Genomic DNA, 24,586 nt, shown 5'->3' with positions numbered 1-24,586 from the left:
ACATATGACTGGATGTGCACAAACACACCCTCTCAGAGCAGGGCAGCAAAGAGTAATAGATAAGTTATCTTCTTGGTCTGCTGGTGAAATGCTTGTCATAAAATTGTAAAGCAATATAAAAAAACTGTAAGAAAAAATAACAGTTTCCACTATAGAATGGCAGCTGGGCTTTCTTAGAGACTAAACAATAGATAGTAGTTATATATGCAGATAGACAATTACTATATATATATATTCTACTAAAATTGCTTCTTTCTTCAGTGAATGCCTTGGGCATTTTATAATGTCAGATTTTTAAAAATTTTTTAATAATTAGAGTTAATCTATAAACGATGCCTCTGTATAGATACACTATAATTTATTTAATAAAATTCCTACTGATTTATATTCATTTCATTAAATAGCCTTTTTCACTTGTTTGATTCCTTCTGTAGGATGAATTCATAGACGTGAAACTGCAGAGTCTACATTTTGACAGATATTGCCAAATTTCCTATCACAGACATGATACTGATTCATACTCTCAACAGTTATAACCAATAGTCCAAATCTCCTTATACCAAGGGTAGCTTGGTCATTTGAAGCACTCCTATGTACCCTAATTCCCATCCCAGAATTCTGGACATTCTAGAGAGGCTCTCCTTCCTTAATTCCTAACAACAGTCCTGATGAACATTCTAATTCCCTACTCTAAGCCTGAAGCCTTGCTAGTCTTGTTTAGCTGAAACACTAATAACTGGATCTGGTTTGATCCACTTTTCTTCTAGAATTGAATATTTGTAAATTGGCCTACTGGGGCTTCCCTAGTGTCTCAGCCGGTAAAGAATCCGCCGGCAATGCAGAAAACCTGGGTTCGGCTTCTGGGTTGGGAAGATCCCCTGCAGAAGGGAATGGTAACCCCCTTCAGTATTCTTGCCTGGAGAATCCCATGGAGAGACGCGTCTAGTGGGCTTCAGTCCACGGGGTCGCAAGAGTCAGATACGACTGAGTGACTAACACAACAGCAAACGGGCCCACTAGCAAAGTAAGACATGCTACCTGTCGATTCCTCATCTAACTGCCTGTTAACAGATTGACCACCACCTAGAATACAGCTGCAATTTCTTATTCATCATCTTTTCTACATACCTTTTTTTAAAAAATGCTTTTTTTTAGGCCATGTTATGTGCATGCAGGATCACAGTTCCCTGATGAGGGATCAAACTCACACCCCCTGCATTGAAAGCATGCAGTCTTAACCACTGGACCATCATGGAAGTCCCAACATACTCTAACTGATCATTCTAGAATTAGGACTGAGATGGGGGGATCTTCACCAACTGTAACTCAGAGATAGTGCCCTCTGCCCTCTCAATTAGTTCTTCAACCACTTAGTCCCCATAGAGACTGGGTCCCAGGTTCTTTCCCCTACACTGGTCTTGAAGATAATACACCTCGTGACTTAAGTCTTGGCGTGTCTCACTTTGTTAGAAACCTTTGTCATCCTAACATACTCCCCTTAATTTCCTTTACTTCCATGTCATGACAATTTTCAAACTTAAATCAAGAGTAGGAATTAATGAATATTGTATTTCTAATTTCAAAACCTACACAGGCTCTTGGTTTAACCAAAGTGAAAGTGTACTTGCTAACGATCAGAAAAGGAAGGCCTATTCCACTAACGGGCATTGTTGATTATTCACTATTGAATGAGAACAGTTATTTCTTTGTGGTAAAGCCTTAAACAGCTATTTAGAGAAGTATAGCAGGCAGATTATCTAAGTTTTTAAAACTGCCCAAGGAGAAACTAAGGAAAAAGGAAAACCACACCATACACTGAGGGTGTCCTTACTTTTTAAGCACAACTGGCCCTAATTTTGACCAAAATATATGCTTATTTTAACAGGCATAGACTGCTCAAAGTGATTTCTTTCACATCTGATGGTGGAAGAAAAGCCCTGTCAAAACCTTTGAGTAGTTTCCCCTACAGAGATCATTTAATAAACACCCTAAGATAGCTTCCCAGGCGGCGCGAGTGGTAAAGAATCCGCCTGCCAATGCAGGAGATGCAAGAGATGTGGGTTCGATCCCTGGGTCGGGAAGATCCCCTGGAGTAGGAAATGGAAGCTCACTGTAGTATTCTTGCTTGGAAAATCCCATGGATAGAGGAGCCTGTTGGGCTACAATCCAGGAGTCACAAAGAGTCGGACACAACTGAGTGCACGCGCGCACACGCACACACATCACCACACCTAAGATAAGCAGCACATTCAACTATGGGTTAGTAGGTTCAAACCAAATAAAGTAACTGTGGAAGACACAATGAAGAGCTTAAAATACAAACAAAGGTCTCTAGGGAGGACTATGAGCTCCTCAAGAGCTGGAACTGTATCATTTAGATCTCTGTCTAACTCAAAACCCAGGATAAGAATGTTCAATTAATGTCTACTGATATTAACAAGAAGCAAATAAATGACAATTGCCAAATAAGTGACATGAACTAAGGGGTATATCCAACAATCTATCCATATTCTTTCACACATTGCAAATCAGTTATGTGTCTGATTATCCAAACATGTTAAACCAGGTTTAAGAGTGTCATCTGTAAACACAAAAATAAATGTAAGCTGTGAAGCTGAGGTTAGAAGGTACACACTTCCCATCTGCAATAATTAGTAAGTGCCAGGTTTTTTAAAAGGAGAGAGGGAACGAAAGAGATTAAGTATATTCTGAAAGCTCTGTCTAAAAGCTGTTATAATAAAATACGGTATGAGAAAATAAAAAAGATATTTCTCTGAGAACAAAAATTATTTTTAAAGTAATAGCTAACATTTAATTTCTTACTCTATTCCAGGCACTGTCCTAAGCACTATCTTATACATTCTTAATTAATTTCTCTCAATGACTTCATGACATAAAAGACAGCCACTGTCTCCAATTTATACATAAGGAAACCTAAGTGTGGAAAGGTTAAATAATTTGTCCACAGTCACAGAGCAGTCTGGCTCAAATACTTGCAGTCTTGCCTACACTAAACCATCTCTGTGACTTTAAACAAAGTCAAGAGTTAGAGAAGTGTGGAGAAGAGAAACTCTAGGTCCCTCAAACCCAGGTCAACGGCAACAGAGAAGACGATGAGCCCCATCCAGATGCTTTGGCGTAGTATTCAGGCCTCTATGACTTAGCCAATATCCTTCTAGCTGTATTCCTTTAACCCACACTGCACGATGCAGAACGACATATAGTCTCCTAAAACCACCTGTTGCTTCTCAGCCTCTGCCTGGCATCACCCTTCTGCCCCTGTCTGTGCCCTGCTGGCTCCACGGATACTTCTGAAGGCTTTACTGGGCCCAGGGTTTACAGGCCTATTTGTTTCTATAGGCAGGTAAGACTCTGAGCAGGAATCTTGTCTCATTTGTCTCTGAGTGCTTCTGGAAAGAATTAATGAATAAATGGTTTCAGAATCAGAGTCCTCAAAGACAGCCCAGGGTCTGGGGCTAGCGGAAGGGGAGACCAGGCTCCATATCTGAGAGTAGCTGAGGCTCCACCTGCATCTGAATAGCCAACTCTCCTGCAAGAAACCTTCCTTACAGAGGCAGAGGAACCTCTCTTGAGGGTTCTGAGGACTTAGGAGCCACAGCCAGCTCCACCTGCAAGCAAGGGATATCCTTCAATACACTGCCAAGCCTCTCCTGTCATATCAACCTCTGTCGAAACATTTCCTCAAATGAAATGAGCTCCTGAACACTGCAGCCCCTTCTTTCACACAGGTTTGAAAAAAAAAAAAACAGATTTCAAAAAACAAAAAAAAGAGAGAGAGAGAGAATGAGAAGAAAGAAAGAGAAAGAAAGAAAATCGGATTTCTCTTGGAAAAGGGAAACGTGTATTTTCAGCTCTGCCTGGGAAAGCACTCCACCAGATGGCAGGAGGAAGTTCAGCTAGAATGAACTGAGCCATCCCTAGCTGGAATGTCCACATTTTAGAACATCTTGACTTTCAAATGACTCATAAACCGCTGCCCTGACCCCTGCCCCATCCTCACTGCCATGGCAACAGAAACCGGTTTCAGAAAATAAAAAACACACTTGGAGTTTCCGGAGTGTCTGCGGACTGAGGAGCTATGAAAGAAAGAGTGGCTTAGGGGAGCTGACCCTGCAGGACGTACCGTGAATTGGCGCTGAGCTAGCTAGAATAGCATTCCTGCTCCCAAATATGTTCTCTATTCCTCCCCCTGACTTAGCTGAAATCATATACCCTAAAGAACAGGGAATTTTGGTGGGAGAGTAAGGGGAGCTGAGAATACAGGCCTGGGGGTAGCAGGGTGAGGCAGCAGAGGCCTGAGGGAAGAATCGGGGCAGTGGGTGCGTGACAGAGGGGCCTCAGGAGGTGGAAAGAGACATAAAGGAGAGAAGAGAGGGTGGGTCAAGAGCAAACCGGCTGTTTCAGATTTTGGCCTAAGTTGGTGGTTCTCAGCCCTGATAGACTCAACTCTACGAGCGGTCTTGCCAAGAGTGACAACCTTCTCTAAAATAATGTTCAAAACAATCTTTCCCAAGCGTAGCTGCAGTCCTGGAACTCACTGTAGTTTAAAGCTGTGCAGGGAATTCCCTGGTGGTCCCTTCCTTCCACTGGTTAGGTCAGGACTCCATGCTTCCTTCCACTGCAGAGATCATGGATTTGACTTTTGATGATGGAGGAACTAAGTTCCCACAAACTGCATGCAGCAGCCAAAAAAAAAAATTATGCAGTACTTTGTGTTTACATGTAAGTAGGCTCATATAATCTAAACAAGCAATTCACCTCTGTAAGCATCTACCAAACATTCAGAAGCCAAAAAGGACAAAAGACAAGGAGTGCCCTGGTGGCCTAGTGGTTAGAATTCTGGGCTTTCATTGCTGTGGCCGGGGTTCAATCCCTGGTCAGGGAACTGAGATCGAGTAAATAAATAAAAAGACAAAGGATAATCCTTCTTTGTGTGAAATGATTCCACATACTGCATGACATCAGCATTTCCAGCCCACTCATTGAATGCTGGTCATATCCCTCAATCAGAACTGGAAAAAATGGCCTTAGGCCTTGCTGAGAAACAATGATCTCAATGATCTAAAAGATCTTAATCCAAACTTTTTCTTCTCCTTCTTCTCTCCTCCCGTTTCACGTGGTTGCCAAACAACCAAGACCCAGATCTCCATCTAGTGAGCTTATATTATATACAATTAACATACTGTGGCTTTTGTGGGATAAGAACCTATTCAACAGTTATAACACTATTTCTACTACTGAACCACAAACTCCAAATTTCAAACTTAGAAATCAATTTTGAGAATATAACACTTCCATAAGTCAGAGACTTAAATACACTGACCTCTCACCATCAAAGTTCTCATTCTTTAAATGATGGGTTGACATCTAAGCTATATATCTCCAAGGCACTAAAAAGACTCAGTATCCATGTAAAATGATCATTGCTGTTGGCAAATAAAACAACATCAATCCAACACATCATTTATGATACATCTAGTCTTTATTTTGTGGCAAGAAGGTACAAACTACCTATCCTTTACCTAGACTGCTAACGTGTATTATTTTTACACTTTAGTTTTTCCCCTTACTATAGATACTGATTGGTTGATTCCACTGCTTATACATATCGGGAAATGTTCCTTAGCATCCATAATCAGCACCAGTAGCACTTTCTTCATCACACAAAGATGAAGGTCCCTTAGTGATACTGGGTCAATCAGATTCCCTTGTCTCCTGCTCCCCTACCCTCACCCTGCCCCAGTCTGAGGTTCCCTGAGTTACAACCATGTGTTCTCACTCCACATACCTTCTCCTGCACCCACTTCACACACTCAAAACATCCTCAGACTCTCTGGTTTTCAAAGCAGTCAACGGTCATAAGCCCTGCCACATGAATGTCACACCCAAATAATCATAGAGAATTAAGCTGTTTTTTTCCCCCCAATGATTCATGTCACACTTACAGATTATTTTCCAACCAGGTTTTATATTAGGTGCAGAAAACTAAATGGCCTCTATTTTTTTTTCACTCTGAAAATAAAGTATATAATTGTGCTATATTCTTAAACTCCAGATAAGTAAACCCTCTAAGGACCCAACCCAGTCAATACATATCAGGTACTTCACCTATTCTGAGGCCCAAGTTTACCTTGCAGCATGCCTCGGCGAGAAAAAAGTCAAACAGGACCAGCCCTAGTTTTCTTCTCTCCTTAAGCAATGATACAGAGCATTCATCTCTACTTCTCTGCATTAAAATGTTAAGAAACATCATTCTTACATGTCAAAAGAATTATTCATTTGGATGATCTCTCTCGAACAACTTTAATAAGTAGTAATCGTCACTGTTCACTGAATACTTTTTCAGTACCAGGCACTTTTATACATGCTTTCTAATCCTCAAGACAAGTGTGGATTATTATCCCCTATTTAACAGATAAGGAAACCGAAGCTTCAAGAAACTAAAAGACTTGCTGAACACCAGCTTACAAGTAGCAGAGTCAGAATGCACAGCCACCTTTTAGAGTTAAGTCCTGGTTCTTTCTACTACAATAACATGCTGCTCAGTCAGCTTTTCAAAGCAGCTGATTTCATTATTTGTGAACCATACCTTAAGCTTTTTATGTCAGATACATATGACCACTTTGCTTTGAAATTCGTATTGCTTATAAACGCTGCTTTTTTTTAAGACACAAGACAACCACTTTAGGGTAAAAGAGAATCACCCTTGGTTCTTTTTTTTTTTTTTTTTTTTAATTTACTTTTAGTTTCTTTTTAAAAAAATTTTATTAATTTATTTACTTTTAGTTTCTTTAGTAAAGATAAAAATCTATGCCAGGGCTTTCACTGCTGGGGCCTGAGTTTAACAGCTGGTCAGGGACCCGAGATCCCACAAGCCATGTGGCACATCTTTAAAAAAACAAAAGCCATGCCAAAAGGGTACTAAACTTATAAAACAGAAAGAAATTATTTAATATCCAGGGTGGTCTGAACGCCAAATATTTAACAAAAACTCAAACACCTAAAGAACAATCCCTCCTTTCTCTTAAGGTAAATGACTATTACTCTGACAGGGAGCAAAGCATCACATCCATTCCAAGTAAGAAATGTTATGGGTTAATGGTTACACATTACCCTAATTATTTCCACTGAACCTGCCCAATTGGAACATTTCTTCAAAAATTTCTTATGTTTCCAAGGTTCTGACATTTGCTTGTGACTAAAATCCACAAACAAGTCAGAATTTGAAAATTAAACAAAGGCCAAAATAAAGGGGCCATCTGGTTTATCACAGATGAAGTAAAAATATTTCAAAATATACCCACCAGAATGGCTAAAATGAAAAAGATGAAAAATACCAAGTGTTAGCATGGATGGAAAACAACCAGAATTCTTATAAACTTTCAGGGGAAATGCAAACTGCTACAGCCAGTTGGGAAAACTGTTTAGCAGTATCTATTAAAATTTAACATACACATATCCCGTCACCCAGAAATTCCACTCTTAGGTATATCCACAACAGACACACTTATTCACCAAAGGATATGTACCAGACTCTTCCTAATAGCACTACTCAGCGCAGCTCTGAACTGAGAAACTACACAAATGTCCATCAACAGAAAAATGTACAAATAAATGTAAGTATATTAATAGAATAGAATAATAGCAATGAAAACAGAAAATCTACAAATTGATACAACAGAGATTAACCTCACATAAACAATGTTGAGCTAAAGAAGCCAGTCATGAAAGTATACATTCTGCGATTCCATTGATACAAAGTACAAATAAAGAGAAAACTAATCTTTGCTGTTAGAAGTCAGGACAGTGACTAGCCCTTGGTAGAGGCAATGATGGGGGACACTCAGGGAGCTCCCCGGTGCTGGTTAATATTCTCCTTCACATGGTGCTGGTTGTTCAATCTGAAATACTTAGTAGATGAGATGCATTAGAGCAGCAGAGAGATGAAGGAGCCTGGCTCTGGAATGGCAGTGACTGTGTTAGGATCTCAGTCTCACGACTTACTGATATAGGGCAAGTTATTTAACTTCTGTGTCTCATTTATTTCTTCATCTATAAAATGGGCCTAATGTTTCCTTCACAAGGTTAGGCTGAGGATTAAATCATCATAAGACATATAAAGTGCTTATTCTTACAACTGGCTATTACTATTAAATATTTGCTAAGTCAATAAAAGTGCTTCTTCAAAAGCAAGACAAGATGAGGAAGAAAACAAAAGATGTATATGATTGCACTATTACCGGAAAATGTACAAAATAATTATTCAGGAAATGAAGATGATAATAAGTAAGGCCTAATCCAAAGGAGTGTGACTTGGAAGCCGAGACAAGCCCTACCCACACAAACCTTTACCTAAACAGACCCTGGGCAGGCAGTCAGCCTCTGAGTGGGCAACTCCAGCAGTCCACCGGGCCATGAGGTCTCTCCAGGATGAGGGGGCACTGATCAGGATCTAAGAAAGCTGAGCTCACAGTCAGGTTCTCTTATTCTCCAAAAGGACTCTGAACTCAGTAAGTCTCTGATTTCACCTAACGCTTATGTTTTTTAAACTACCTATCATGTTATCAGCCTTGTCTCTGTCACTTGGAGTCACATTTCCTGCAGCCATTTAGAGTAAATAATTAAGAATTCTGCTGACTTTCTAAAAGAGCCAGTTGAGTGAGTTGCAGTCACCTATACCATGGACGTGTCCCTAACTTCTCTGGCCATGTTATGACAGCTACTCTTCATTAAACTCTACCTTCATGCCAGGTACTATAATAAATACTTCTCAAAAAATTCTGCTAAGCATGTAGTATTCTCTCTTATTCTCATCTTTTACAGATAAGAAAACTAAGGCTCAGAAACGCTTCCCTGTATTATTAAGTGACAGAGAAGAAAGGTGAATCAAGCTTGTCTGGCCCCAGAGAAAACTCCCTTTCCATGACCAATAGTCCTTCGACTTACTTTACAATCCATCATATTTCTTCCTATTTGTACAACAAAAGGTCATTAGCTAAGGGGATCTAAAATAAGAATAATCTAATTCAGTGAAAAATCAATTTGGGGTATTTTTTAAATTAATGTTTTTGTTCCAAGTAAAAATCTCCTCCTGGGTTTATTTAAATAAACAATGAACATAAAAGCTATTTGTATTATACAGCGGTCATCCAAATCATAGGTTAAAGCCCTTAAAAGAGAATTGTACTTCTTCCCTGCTGAATCCCCAGCACCCAGCTCAGTGCCTGGCCTAGAGTAGGATCTGGAAAATCACCTCCTTCAAATCTTGTTTACCAATAGTCTACTGATAAGTAGGATGCATTCCAACAAGACACTTTAATATGCAAAACTTCCTGAGCAAAATGAAACATAATGTAGGAGTCACTGGGATATCCTTCCTGCTGCAGGATACTCCTCCAGGTCAAGCAGCACTGTCAGCATCAGCAACAAGTAATTGTTAAACACCTGCAAATATTTATTTAATTTAGTACCCCAGTATCCCAACTCTCCGCTCTTTCCTCATCAAGTTTGGCAAGCCACAGAAATTATAGTTCCCCTCCAAGCATGCCAGCCTCTGGATGTGTAGTAGAGACCGTACAGAGACACAAATATCACATGTGATTAAGGAAGCTTTTCCAAGTTAAATCAACAGGAAGGCCTCAGGAGTTTGACCTTTCCCCAAGTCAGACCTACATGCTAGCAAAAAAGGCAGCCCTGAATAACCTTCCACCCTACTCCTCAGTCAACCACACAACCCTGAGGAAACAAGAAACTTCTACCAACGTCTAACACCTATTCCTACTTCATCTAAAAGAGAACTTTGTTCACTAAGGAGTCACTGAATATGTCAGCATATACTATTAAAATTTTTCTTTAAAAATTCTATCTTCTTAGAGACAGCACAGAATATGAGTGTATCACATTACAGCAGAAGTGTACCAGAATCAGGAAGCAGAATTGTACCAGAACTTTACCAGAATTAGGAAGCCAGGTTCTATTTCTCTACCCATTTTTGGGCCACTCCATGGGGCTTGCAGGGTCCTAATTCCCTGACTGGGGGTTGAACCCACGCCCTTGGCAGTGAAAGCAGAGTCCTAACCGCTGGATCGCCAGGGAACTCCCTCTATTTCTCTACTGTACCTTCCACCGTAACTTAAGCAAGTCACTTATCCGTCTAGGCTTTAGCTTCCTCGGTCATAAAATGAGAGGCTGAACTAGTCAGGGGTTATTCAGGGCATTCGTTCAAGATGCCTTAAGAGGTTAAGGCATGTGTTTAAGGGATTCTTAACCTTCCCCACCATGGGAACTTACATAAAAAATTATCTGTTTGCATATGTGGATTTTTCTGGAAAAGTCTATGGCTTATATCAAACCATCACACAAGTTGTGGCCTCCCAAATAACCACATCGCATGCTTTATTGAACACTTACTATGCACTAGGCACTGCACTAAGCCCTTGTGTATTAACTCATGTAATCCTCACAACAGCCCTTTGAGTTAGATACTACTATTATCCTCATTTTATAGTTAAAGAAAGTAAACCAAAATCATCCTGACCTCTTAAACACAATGCTATGTTAGGTAAGATCATCTCTAAACCCAAAAATTGTCTGTTTCTGTGTTCATTCAAATTAATGGTTTCCCTTCAGTTAAATTTTCCACCTCATTCACAATCATTAGTCATACACGTCTTTACACAGAGCAAGCAAATTCATGGCACACCCAAATGAATGTCACCTGAGAAAGAATATAGTAGGGAATTAACCCAAGGAGAGGATCCAAAGGCACTTTCCAACTCCAGCCTCTAATCCGCTTTTACTTTAAAACATGGTGTGGTGATTAGCCAAGAGATGAATCTGAATCTAATTACTAATTAAAGTCTAAAATCAAAATAACAGTAAATTGGCCAAAGTGTCTGCCAGAAGAGAGGATGCAGTGCCAGCGACAGTGTCTCACACAGCACTCACCAAGGCAATGAGAAGATCAGAAAAGAAAGGAGAGCAAGGCCTGGGGTCCGTGGAGACTGGCTCCTCCCCCTGCTCCCTCCTCCTCAAAACCACTGACCACCGTGGAGCCAAGGACTGGATCACGCTCCACGTGAGAGACAACGGCTGTCTAAAGGTATCGCTAAGCCCTGCCCAGAACAAGGAGTGAAAACGAAGTGAAAGGTCAGCTTCTGATTTTTCTGGATACCAGTTCTGACAAGCTGCAATCCTAACTCAGGGGTCAGCAGTCACCCAATTACAAGCGAACAGTTTTGCGTGCCACCCAGCTCGGGTCCAAATGACTTGGACATAACATTGCTTTGATGGTTGCAAAGCAGAAGTGGGAGTCGTTAGTTCTTTTCACAAGCTGTCCAAATATCCTCCATATCTTAAAGAGAAGGCTGTTGAAACTTTATGCCCAACTCTCACGCCCTTTCTCCATTTAGTCTGTGTTAAATGAGAAGAGAAGCCCCGAGAGGGGAAAAGGAGACTCGAGGAAAGGCCTGGGTGCAAGGATTAGATCTTTTTCGAGAGTGATGCAACAGGGTCAGCCTGACGACGAAGACAAGGAGCTGGGAGCTTCTGGGAGGGAGAAAAATCAGTATCGCGGGTGGGAATCTGAGCGGGGGATGGGTTTTGAAGGACTGGGGAACGGGGTCATTTTTAAGTGAGTGGCCCAGGTTGAGGGATCTAGTCCGGAGCAGAAGGAGGAAGACGAAGACCGAGGAGCGGGCAGGTAGGCGGGTAAAAAGGCGGGCAGACGGCCCCGAGGGAGGGGCAGCAGCGCGGAGAAGGAAAGAGTGGGAACCACGGGGGCCACCGGGGGCCGGGAAGAGGGCCCGGGGCGGGGGCCATGCAAGGGGGAGCGGGGTGACCTGCCCGGCGGTGTGGGAACTGAGGTGCGCGCGGCCGCTCAGGAGATCCTTGCGGTCGGGAGGGCCTGGGCACCCGCGCCGGGGCAGGGGCGCCGGGCCCCCAGGGCCCAGGGCCAGAGCAGAGCAGCGCGGTGACAACGGTCGCGGCCCCCGGAGCGGGCTGTCCGGCTCGAGCTGAGGCGGGGATCGCCGCCGAGTCCCGGCCCCGGGGCTGAAGAGAGGGAGGCCGGCCCGGAATACGGCTTTTAGGGAGGAGGGTCGAAGGGGACGAGGACGGGCCCGGGACGGCCGGGGCCGGCGCTGGCGCTCTCACCGGGACAGGTGCTTCAGGATCTGCTTCTTAATGAGCCCGGCCATGCCGGAGCCGCGGCCCGCGCGGAAGGTGGGCGGGCGGCTGTGGCCTCCTCAGCGGCGAGGGAGACGCGCGACCCCTCACCTCGCCGCGGCGCGGGGACCGGATGCCGCCGCTGCCGCCGCTGCCGCCGCCATGGCGCTCTCTAGCCCCTGCCCCGGCACCCGGAGCTCCGCCGCGATCCCACCCACCCGCGCGGCGAGGCGGAGATCGCGCGCCGCCAGCCCGGCTCCGCCGCGGTCCGGGCTGCTCTCGGCGGCGGGGGCGCGCGCGGCGGGAGGAGGGACGCGCGCGGCTGCGGGGGCGCGCGCGGCGGGAGGCGGGGCGGGCGGGCTCCAGGCTCGCTCTCTCGCTAAGCCCCGCCTGCCGCCTCTCAGCCAAGCGAGATCTGAAAGCCTTCGCCTGTCAGCTGCCGGAGTTTCACACCTCGGCTGTCGCCTTGAAGAATCGGGGAAAGGCGGCGTTCTCTAATTTTTTTTTTTTTTTTTGCAGGAACTCACTAGATAATTGCACATTTCGCGGTCCACCTCTCTCATTCATTTCGCTCACACATTCACTCATTAGTTGAGCACCAGCTAACTGTACTCCAGGAATCGAGCCGGGGAGTGAAGAGTAGGTTCAAGGACCTCGCAGGCCCATAGTACCACGACACTCTGCTGCTTTGTGAAGAGTGACAGGGGGACACCTCGTCATCGTCTTTGTGCCCCTCTTAGCCTCCATCCAGTTAACCAGCGGATAAATGTTGACTCAGCCCGTACGAGGTGCACTGCAGAGGCCCCCATTCCCAAATGCTGGGGGCAGCAGAAAAGGAGGCGGTAACTTTAAATGACCAAGGACTTCAGAGGTCGCCTTTTTTACAAAGAAGGAAACTGAAGCCCAGGGAAATAGCTGAAAGAGCTTATTTAAGGTCACAGCTACCTAGTGAGAGACAAGAGGCTGGAGCCCAAGTGTTCTCAGTCCAGTGCCACCTCCACCCTAGTCCACCCATACACCTAGATTCTGGCAAAGGTGAGAAGGTGGCAGTCTTCAGGACTCACACCTTCAAGCAAAACTCTGAACAAACTACTCTCCGAGACAGGCTTATAGGAAATCTGGCCACCAGTTAAGTTTATTCGTTCTTGTAGACACACAGTAGATGAACATAGCAAAAGTCAAGATGTCTCCTCCCTTGTTCCTCAGCCATTCAATTCTCTTCCCCTAACAACTGTTACCTGATTCCAGAGATAGTCTGAGTATATGGTGAAACATATAAATGTTAGGGTTTTAATACAGACAAATGGATTCCTATGCCTCTTAGTCATAGTAAATTCATATTTCCCAGAAGCTCCCCCCCACCGCCCCCGCCACTGGGTTCTCTACTATGCATTTCTTTCCATCAGAACTGCATAATCTATAATTTCTCCATCTGCCCTCCTCTCACCAGAATATATCCTAGGGACCAATAGATCCCACAGAAGAGATTTCTTGCCAGGGATATTGATCATAATCCCTCCTTCTAATTTGGCTGTCAGATGCAGGGGCCTCTGGGCCATTTTTTGCATTTCATGTTCCTTTTCCTAGAGAATCTAGCAGCTGACTGGATATCTGACATCAGCGATATAAAATAAAACTCTCCTCAAGGTCAAAGACTCATCATCCTTGCTGGATGATTCACCATGCCTGATGAATGAGTTATTTTTTCACTGAAAGCAAAAACTTATGCTCTAAAATAAACACATGGAACAGAAGCATTCCTACTCTCACCAATAGCACACTTTCCCTGCAATGCTAAGAATGCAAAGCATATAAAGGCAAAAGAGATTTGGGGCCAATTCATATTTTTTCTTTAAGGTTAATCCTTTCAAGATTATTGTAGATTAACATTCAGTTGTAAGAAATTATAGCGATCCCTGTATACATTTCACAGTTCCCCCCAATGGCTTTTTGTTGTTGTTCAGTCGCTCAGCCGTGTCCCACTCTTTGCAACCCCATACACTGCAGCACTCCAGGCTTCCTTGTCCTTCACCATCTTCTGGAGCTTGCTAAAATTCATGTCCATCGAGTCAGTGATGCCATCCAACCAGCTCATCCTCTCTTGTCCCCTTGCCTTCAATCTTTCCCAACATCAGGGTCTTTTCCAATGAGTCAGCTCTTTGCATCAGGTGGCCAAATCACTGGAGCTTCAGCATCAGTCCTTCCAATGAATATTCAGGACTGATTTCCTTTAGGATTGACTGGTTTGATCTCCTTCCAGTCCATGGGACTCTCAAGAGTCTTCTCCAACACCACAGTTCAAAAGCATCAGTTCTTCCGTGCTCAGCCTTCTTTATGCTCCAACTCTCATAACCATACATGACTACTGGAAAAACCATAGCTTTGACTAGATGGACCTTTGCTGGCAAAGTAATGTCTCTGCTTTTTAATACTCTGTATAGTTTGGTCATAGCTTCCCTTCCAAGGAGCAAGTGTCTTTTAATTTCATGGCTGCAGTCACCATCTACAGTGATTTTGGAGCCCAAGCAAATAAAGTCTGCCACTGTTTCCATTATTTCCCTGTCTATTTGCCATGAAGTGATGGGACTGGATACCATGATCTTAGTTTTTTCACTGCTGAGTTTTAAACCAGCTTTTCACTCTCTTTTAACTTCATCAAGAGGCTCTTTAGTTCTTCACTTTCTGCCATAAGGGTGGTGTCATCTGCTTATCTGAGGTTATTGATATTTCTCCTGGCAATCTTGATTCCAGCTTGTGCTTCATCCAGCCCAGCATTTCTCATGGTGTACTCTGCATATAAGTTAAATAAGCAGGGTGACAGCATACAGCCTTGACGTACTTCTTTCCCAATTTTGAACCAGTCTTCTTGTTCCTTGCCCCAGTGGCAACATCTTGTAAAACTTTAGTACCATATCACAACCATGATGTTGACATTGATATGTTCAATGAACAAAACATTTCTTCCTGATATGAATGCCTTTTATTTCCTTTTCTTGCCTTATAGTGTGGGCTACCAATCCTGGCACTTTGTTTAATAAGACTGGTGAGGGCAAGCATCCTTTCTTTGTTCCTAAAGCATTCATTAAGTCTTTTGGCTAAGTGACTAAGTCACATCAGTCGTGTCCCACTCTGTGTGACCCCATAGATGGCAGCCCACCAGGCTCCCCCGTCCCTGGGATTCTCCAGGCAAGAACACTGGAGTGGGTTGCCATTTCCTTCTCCAATGCATGAAAGTGAAAACTGAAAGGGAAGTCGCTCATTCGTGTCTGACTCTTCACGACCCCATGGACGGCAGCCTACCAGGCTCCTCCGTCCATGGGATTTGCCAGGCAAGAGTACTGGAGTGGGATGCCATCACCTTCTCTGATTAAGTCTTTTACCAGTAAGTATAATATTAACTGTAGATTTTTTGTAGGTGCTCTTCCCAATTTAATGAAGTTCTCCTCTATTTCTATTTTTACTGAGAGTCTTTACCAAGAATAAATGCTTTTTTCAAAGGCTTTTTCTGCTTAAATGCTATGTGATTTTTTTCTTAGGCTGTTAACATGATGCGTTACCCTGACTGATTTTTCAAATACTGAACCAGCCTGCATCCCTAGAGTAAACTTCATTTGGACATGGTGTATAAGTACTTTTATATATTGCTGCACTCTCTTTGCTAATATTTGCTTAAGAATCTGTGTTTATTTGCTTAAGAATTTGTGTATATTTTCTTGATGGCTAATGACTGAGCATCTTCTTATGTGCTTACAGGTCATTTGTGTAACTTTTTCGAGAAATGTCTATCCAGATACCTTGTCCATTTTTTAATTGGGTTATTTGTCTTTTTATTATCAAATGCAATCATTTTTATATTCTAGATTACAAGTCATTATCAGATATATTATTTGCAAAACTTTTTCCTACTGTCTTTTCATTTTCCTGATTACAATCTTTGAAACAAAATTTTTAATTTTGGTTATCATTTATCTTTTTTATTCACTTATTGCTGTGTTTTTGGTGTTGTATCTAAGAAATCACTGCATAATCCAAGGTCATGAAGATTTACATGTTTGTTTTCATATAAAATGTGTATAGTTTTAGCTCTTACATTTACTTGAAATGACCCATTTCAAGATAATTTTTGTATATGGGGACCAACTGCATTATTTTGCATGTGAACATCTAGTTGTCTTAGCATCATTTATTGAAAAGAAATTTTTCAATAAATTTCATTATTGAAATGAATATTCTTTCCCCATTGAGTTATCTTGGTGAAAATAAACTGCCATGCACCAGGAACTAATATCGGTTGTATGTCAGTTATACTTCAAAAACAAACTAAAAGAAAAAGAAATCTGATTTGTGGTTACCAGAGGTAGGGAGGAGAGGGTGTGGGGAATTGCATGAAGGCAGTCAAAGGTACAAACTTCCAGTTACAAGATAAGTACTGGGGTGAAATGTACAATATGATTAAAATCATTAACATTACTGTAAGTTTTATATAAAAGGTAACAGTAAATCCTGTGTTCTCATCACAAGAAAAATTTTTTTTTCTTTTTTTTTGGGCTGGGGTGGTCATCACTGCAGCGCTCGGGCTTTCTCTAGTTGCGGAACACAGGCTTAGTTGCCCTGCGGCATGTGGGATCTTAGTTCCCCAACCAGGGATCGAATCTATGCCCCCTGCATTGGAAGGTGGATTTTTAACCAGGGAATTCCCCCCCAAATTTTTTCTGTTTCTTCAATTTTGTATCTGTATGAGATGATGGATGTTCACTAAACTTACTACGGTCATGATTTCAAAATGTAAGTCAAATCATTATACTTCATACTGTAAACTTACACAGTGCTGTATGTCAATTATATCACAAAACTGGAAGTAAAATAATAAAAGAAAATTAGTTGCCAATGAAAGTATAGATCTATTTTTGAAATCTTAATTCTATTTCATTCATCTATATATCTAATCTTAAGCCAGTAACAGTGTCTTGATTAGTGTAGTTCTGTAGTAAGTTTTGAAGTAAGACATCTATAGTGGTTTTGAGTATATAGCTTTTATAAATTTTAGTTGTATGTTTTTTAATTGTTCCTCTAGTTATTATATTATTTATGCATACCTTATCACAATCTACTGGTATTGCCATTTACCAGTCTAGTGAAGTATAAAAAGCTTACCTTTTATATTCTTTTTTTCTCTGGGAGATCTAGTTGTCTTAAATATTTCCTCTATGTACATTTATAGCTGCATTAATCAGTATTATGATTTTTGCATCAACCATCAAACATAATTTAGAAAATTCAGGAAAAGGAAAATCTCTTGTACTTACCTGTATTTTTGCTTACCATATTCTCATCAATCCTGATGAGATTCATTCATTTATTCATTCATTTATTGTTTTTCTGTTTGGAGAACTTCTAGTCATTCTTTTACAGTATATCTGCTGGCAACAAATTCTCTTCATTTTCTCTCACTGGAGAACATCTTTATTTCCCATTTGCCCCTGAAACATTATTTTCACAGGGTATAGAATTCTGGACTGATAATTCTTTTCTTTCAGCACTTGAAATCTGTTTGCCACTTCCTTCTGGCATCCATGGTTTTTGATGATAAATCTGCTGTCCTTCAAATTGTTTCCCCTCAAAAGTAGGGTGTCATTTTCTCTGGCTGTTTTCAAACTTTTTGTTTTCAGTTTTCATAACTATGTAGATTTCTTTGAGTTATCCTGATTGTTATTCAGCTTCTTGAAAATTTGTGTTTATGTCTCTTGCAAGCCCTTGGGAAGTTTTCAACCATTATTTGTTGCAGTACCTTTTTTGGCTCTCTCCTTTTTTCCCCTCCTGGAAGTCTGATAACATGAATATTAGATTTTCAGGGACCCACAGGTCCTTAAAATTCAGTTCATTTTTTTAAGTCTATTTCCTGTTGTTCAGATTGGGTATTTTTTATTGTTCTATCTTCAAGTTCTGATTATTTCTGATTACTGTTTCTTGTTGAGACTATTCATGAATTTTTTTCACTTATTTGGCGGTTCCAGAATTTCCATTTGGTTCTTTATATCTTTTTGCTCACTAGAGCCTTTTCATGATGCCTGCTCTAAAATCTTTTGTCTAATTACTCCAGGAGCACTATCAGCTTACTGTTGACAGGTATCAATTGCATTTGAAATGTAGTTTGAGATCTTCCTTGATCTTGGTCCAATGAGTGATCTTAGATAGAAATCTGGATAGTTTCATATTATGTTCCGAGATTCTGGATCTTATTTAAATGCTCTGTTCTAACTTATCCTTGCAATGCAGAAATGGGGAGGTACTTTCTTGTTACTATCAGGTAGAAACAGAAGTCCAGGTTGCCCAATTAGCCTCCTTGGATACCCAAGGAAAGAGTTCCTCATTACTGCTGGGCTAATGTGAAAGTTCTGGCTCTTCAGCAAGCTTCAGCTAATACTTCTCTAGCTGGGAAGTGGCAGAGTGCCTTGTTATTGCTCCCCACAGCCTCATCACCACTGGACATTGATAAAAGTCCTTAAAAGTTCTGACTCAGCGTCTTCTGACATCTCAAGAGGGAGCAATGCCCTGTTACTGCCAGATGGGAATGATAATCCAAGCTCTTTTCTCACCATCCTGGCAGGGGTTTGGGGCACTTCATTGTAACCTCACAAGGGTGGAAATCTAACTCCCCACTTGGTCTTTGTGGCATGGATTGGGGTAGGGTGAGTTTCTGTGGTGTTTGGCTGGAATAGAGTGGTTATTGTCTAAAAGTTTTCTGACTTACTAAGCTACCTCTTTTCTGTTTGTTTGGATACAGGAAGCAGACTTTTCATGGAGTGTATTTTTGTCTGTTGCCCATTGGAGATTCCTGGTTCCAACTTCTTCAGCTCCAAGTCTGGCACCTTTGAGGCAAACAGAAAATCCGGAGAGCTCATTATGTTGTTCTTTGGGTCACAATGCCCTAGCAGGTCAGCCTTCTTCTCTCCGCCTTTCAGAGTTTCCTATGCTTGTCTGTTGTTGTTGTTTTAATTTTTTGGCTGCACTGGGTCTTTGTTGTAGCACACGGGCTCTTCACTGCAGCAAACAGGCTCTTCCTAGCTATGGTGTGTGGGGGCTTCTCCAGTTCTGAGTACAGGCTCTAGAGTATGCAGGCTGAGTAGCTGTAGCACAACGGCTCACTAGTTAGGGTGCGTGGGCTAGATGTTCTGCAGCATGTGGGATTTTAGTTTGCTAAACAGCCATCGAACCCACATCCCCTACATTGGAAGGCAGATTCTTAACCACTGGACCACCAGGGAAGTCCCTCTTATGCTTGCTTTTTATGTATATAATGTGCAGGGTTTTAGTTGTACTCACTGGGAATAGAGAAATATACACCTATTCTATATTTCTGGAAGCAGAAGTCCATACATTTTTTTTAACTTTTTATTTTGAAATAATTATAGATTTACAGGAAGTCATTAATACAGAGAAGCCCCATGTACCCTTCACCCACTTTCCTACAATGGTTATATCTTACACAACTACAGTTCGATATAAACCCCAGGAAACTGATCCTGGGGATGCATGTGTATAACTCTGTCACTCATGATGTGCAGCCTGTGTAACCACTACCACAATAAAGATACAGGATTATTTCACCACAAAGCTCTCCCTCGTGATACCCTTTACAGTCATTCCCGGCTGCCCCATCTCCACTCCCAACACCGTCCCTAACCCTTTGCAACTACCGATTTGTTCTTCATTTCAATAATTTTTGTTATTTATACAGATGGAATCATGCAGCAGATGCCCCTTTGAGACTGGCTTTTTTCACTCAGCATACTGTCCTTGAGATACATCCAAACTGTTCTATCAAAGTTCCTTCATTTTTATTGCTGAGCCATATTCTACAACCCATACATTTTAAAACCACCTAGGTAATCACTGTATTTCAGAGACAGTAGCTTTCCTCACCTGCCTGGCAGGATAGCCACATCTCTAAATTCATGATTGGGGGTCTTCCCTGGTGGTGGTCCAGTGGCTAAGACTCTGTCTTGCAATGGAAAGAACACAGGGTCGATCCCTGGTCAGGGAACTAACATCCCACATGCCTAAGCCTATGTGGTCTGGAGCCTGTGCAGCACAACTACCAAGCCTGTGCGCTTGAGTATGTGCACCACATGAAAGATCCCACATGCTGCAGCTAAGACCTCATGCAGCCAAATAAACAAATAAATTAAAATATTTTTAAAAAATTAATTCATGATTAGCGAGTTCCCTGGTGGTCTAGTAGTAGGATTAGCTCTTTCACTGCTGTGGCCTGGGTTCATTCCTTGTTCAGGAAACTGAGATCTCATAAGCCATGCAGCGCAGTAAAAAAAAAAAAAAAATCATGCATTTGTACATAGTGTGCTTTGTATGGGACAAAAAAGGACATACACAGTGGCCAAAAATAACACTATACAAACAAGGAAAAGTAGTTTTATGGAAAACTCAGGAACAAAAGGGTTGAATAGCAAAGAGCAGATATCATTGTCTATAAAGATTCTTGAGAGTAGTTTCTAGTTTGTGGTAGTTATATCTTTTAAAAACAAGTTGAGGTGTGACTGACATAGAACACATATTATTCAAAGTATATAATTTTTAAAAGTTTTGACATGCATATACACCTGTAACTGGAGAAGGAAATAGCAACCCACTCCAGTAGGCTTGCCTGGGAAATCCCATGGATGGAGGAGCCTCTCGGACTACAGTCCAAGGATTCACATGAGTCAGACATGACTTAGTGACTAAACAACATGAAAACCCCAGAGTTCCCAAATATTAACTTTTATGCTCAGCATCTACATAGACTTACTTAAAATACTTGGTTGCCTTATGACCATCAGAATTCTTTCATGCCCACCTGTCTTTAGTTTGCTTCCTGATATTTGTGGCTTGCCTCAGCAATTCCCAACTTACTGTGACATTAGAACATGATTTCAGTGGGTTAATTCTACTTTATTAAAATTTAATGGCCGTAAATAGCATACTTACTTAATACATTATTGGGCTTCCCTTGTGACTCAGCTGGTAAAGAATCCACCTGCAATGCAGGAGTCCTGGGTTGGATCCCTGGGTTGGGAAGATCCCCTGGAGAAGGAAAAGGCTACCCACTCCAGTATTCTGGACTGGAGAAGTCCATGGGGTCACCGAGAGTCGGACACGACTGAGTGACTTTCACTATACACCTGTAAAGTCATTACCACAATGTCCATCACTGTCAACAGTTTTAGCTGTTTGCTGCTGTTCCTCCAAAAGAATAAGCAGACTCTGCTTCAGGGTCTCGGTATTTATCGGAAAGCCTGTGCCCTAAACATCTGCACAGCCTTCTACTAACCACTTCTAGTTAGTAGAAGGTCTTTCCCACAGACCTATCCCTTGCCTGCCATTCCCTATGCCCCTTACCGACGCCCCTTTTTCTTCATGGCACATACCACCTAACATTGGTATTTTTGTTTATTGTCTGACTCCCCCTTTAGAACATAAGCTCCAAAAGAGGAAGAACTTTCTTTTACCATTGTGTTCCCACCACTGAGAACAGTGTCCAAACTCAGAGCAATAGAGTGGCACACCCTAGGCAGGCTTCTCTAGCAGGAGTGCAATTTTTGTAGGGGGCGGGGAGGGAGACTGTGCGGCAAAGTGTGACGTGTGGGATCTTAGCTTCCTGACCAGGGATCAAACCTGCACCCCTTGTACTCAAAGCACAGAGTCTTAACCACTGGACTGCTAGGAAGTCGCCTAAGCCCATCGATACTACTTTCCTCTGAGAGTCTCTTTTTAAACTCAAGATAATGTGTGACTTCAATATTTACTTCTCTTTGACATAAAAGAAGTCAAAGGTAGGCAGAACATGGCAGCTCTTCAATCATTTAGGGACCTATGCTCCTTTTACCCAGAGAAGGCAATGGCACCCCACTCCAGTAATCTTGGCTGGAAAATCCCATGGACAGAGGAGCCTGGTAGGCTGCAGTCCATGGGGTCGCTGAAGGTCGTACAAAACTGAGCGACTTCACTTTCACTTTTCACTTTCATGCATTGGAGAAGGAAATGGCAACCTACTCCAGTGTTCTTGCCTGGAGAATCCCATGGACGGGGGAGCCTGATGGGCTGCCGTCTATGAGTCAGACACAACTGAAGTGACCTAGCAGCAGCAGCAGCAGCAGCTCCTTTTACCTTGCTAATACCATCTTTAGTAGCCAATTCATGGTCCAAGACATTGCCTGCATTTCAAGCAAACATCATATCCACATTCCTGTCAGCAGAAAAGGACAGAAAAAAAGGCACGTTCTCTCTTGCCACATGGCCTCACCTAGTTACAAGCTATGGGGAATGTGCTACTCATTGCAGATGGCCATGCATCCAGGTAAAAACTCGATGTTCTCTTGTTAAGGAAAGTAGGAGGTACCAGGGTGAGCAATCAGTAATGTCTAACTGCCACCCTAGGCTCTACTGTTTTTCTTCTTTTTGACCTCTTTACATGCTTCTCTCTCCAGCAGAGGCCTGAGACTTAAATTCTTTGTCCCACCTTTTACTTCTATATTCATTCAACAACCATCCCCTAAAAGTGGATGTGATGTACAGGCAAAGAGGAGGAGGGCAGGATTAAGAGACTTGTTTCTAAGGGTCACTGTGAAAGCTAAGTACTTATAAAGGGCTTTGAGATCTTGGCGTTCTGTGCTGATTTCAAAGTCTCATCATTAGATAAGGATGTAAGTCATCTTATGGGCTTTTCTTAATTGACAGCCAGGGAAAGATACTTACTCAAAAGGAACGAGTATGGAGAAGCTGGACAATCACCTGCTAGGTGATCAAAATTACTATCATCAACAAGGGGGGATGCCTGTGTGCCTGCCTACAGATATGATATCCCAGGGATGCAACTGAGGATGTGTACCCAAATGCAATCATAAGGAAACATCAGGCAAACCCAAAGTGAGGCGTGAGGAATATTCAACAAAAGATGGTGAGATAAACAAAAGATGGTCATAAAAGACAAAGAGAGGCTGAGGAACTGTTCTACATTAAAAGGAGACTAAAGAGATGTGGCCCCAAAAAAGTACATGATTCCAGAAAGGATTCTGTACAGGAAAGGGGAAAAAAATACAAGGACAAATATGAAACATGGTTGGTAGATTAAATTATTGAATCAAGGTCGATAATTAAAACCACAGTGTGTAAGAGAATATATTTATTCTTAGGAAATACACACATAAGTATTTATGGTAAAGGGCATGAGATAAACAATTTACTCTCCAATGGTTCCAAATAAAAGAGAGAGAGAGAGAGAGAGAGAGCAGAGGGCAAATAATAAAGTGAATGAGGTGAAATGCTAACAGCTAACAAAAGGTGATGGGTGATGCTGTCAAAGGGTATATTAATGTTGCTTGTGTAGTTCAACTTTTCTTTAAGTGTGAAATCTACCACCCTGACCCTTAAGGATTTCCCAAGTGAATCAGCGGTAAAGAATCTGCAGGAGACAAGGATTCGATCCCTGGGTCTGGAGGATCCCCTGGAGGAAGAAATGGCAACCCACTCCACTGTTCTTGCCTGGAGAATCCCATGCACAGAGGAGCCTAGTGGGTTACAGTCTATGGGGTCGAGAAGAGTGGGACATGACTGATAACTGAGCACACACCCTGACCCTTAAAGGGCAAGAACAATAAACAACATACAGTTTATTTTATTCCTGCACTTGTCTGATGAACTATTCTAGATGCTGTATTTGATCCTGGGCCAGAAAGACTAACCTTTATGCTTTTAATTAGGAGACAAAGAAACGTCTTCAATTAGTTAATGTTTATTAAGGTCTTCATGTAAACAATACACTGGGCAAGTCTCTGGGACACTTCTCTCATGGCAACCTAAGGTCAGCCAGGGTTTTTCCTTCTGTTCACCTGATGAAAGAAACCATGTGACTGAAGTTATGTAAATGGGACACACACTTAATCACCACTGGACTTTTTCCATACAGGATGACCAAGTTAGCCTGCAGCTCTATGCAAGGATCCCATTTCTCATGCAGCCTGAAATTAAGGGGCCTGGCATTTTGACAAACCATTAACGCCAGACAGCAGACATGATGACAGCTTGGACTTTAACTGCCCTCATAGCTTTGGATCTGCCCACAGAGAAGGAAGCAAGTATGTTATCCCACACTGACCCTAATTTCTTCAGTTCTTGATATCTAGTAGATTCTGGTTTGTACTTATACAGATGCTCATATTACAGCTGACTCATATTTTAGAATTAAAACCAGAGGTCTAAAGGCATAAAGCAATAGCACCAAGTTTAAGCCTCTTACAAAGGAAACATCTGATAATCATTCATTATAATAATAGTTTGCCCTAGGAGTTAATAAAATTTAAAAAAACCTTCTTTAGAATTATTTATTCCCACTTTTGTTCACTGT

The 24,586-nt window shown here is 42.0% G+C and overlaps 1 protein-coding gene and 1 long non-coding RNA gene across 2 annotated transcripts in view; one reads left to right on the top strand and one right to left on the bottom strand.

The window, feature by feature from the left end:
- The window catches only part of UHRF1BP1 (UHRF1 binding protein 1), a 72,900-nt gene extending 60,446 nt beyond the window's left edge, over positions 1 to 12,454 (bottom strand). Inside the window, exon 1 of the mRNA XM_027524954.1 lies at positions 12,175 to 12,454. Within this exon, the coding sequence (XP_027380755.1) occupies positions 12,175 to 12,218 (44 nt within the window). The 5' untranslated portion in view covers positions 12,219 to 12,454. The remainder of the gene's footprint in view (positions 1 to 12,174) is intronic.
- On the top strand, positions 8,133 to 23,860 carry LOC113881837. The gene is made up of 3 exons (XR_003508179.1): positions 8,133 to 11,722; positions 18,971 to 19,121; positions 23,615 to 23,860. It is a non-coding gene; the product is annotated as an uncharacterized LOC113881837 (long non-coding RNA).
- The last annotated feature ends 726 nt before the right edge of the window (positions 23,861 to 24,586 follow it).

This window comes from Bos indicus x Bos taurus, chromosome 23 (genome assembly GCF_003369695.1).
Source record: "Bos indicus x Bos taurus breed Angus x Brahman F1 hybrid chromosome 23, Bos_hybrid_MaternalHap_v2.0, whole genome shotgun sequence".
Lineage (NCBI taxonomy): Eukaryota > Metazoa > Chordata > Mammalia > Artiodactyla > Bovidae > Bos > Bos indicus x Bos taurus.
This window is presented reverse-complemented; position numbering and strand designations above follow the sequence as displayed.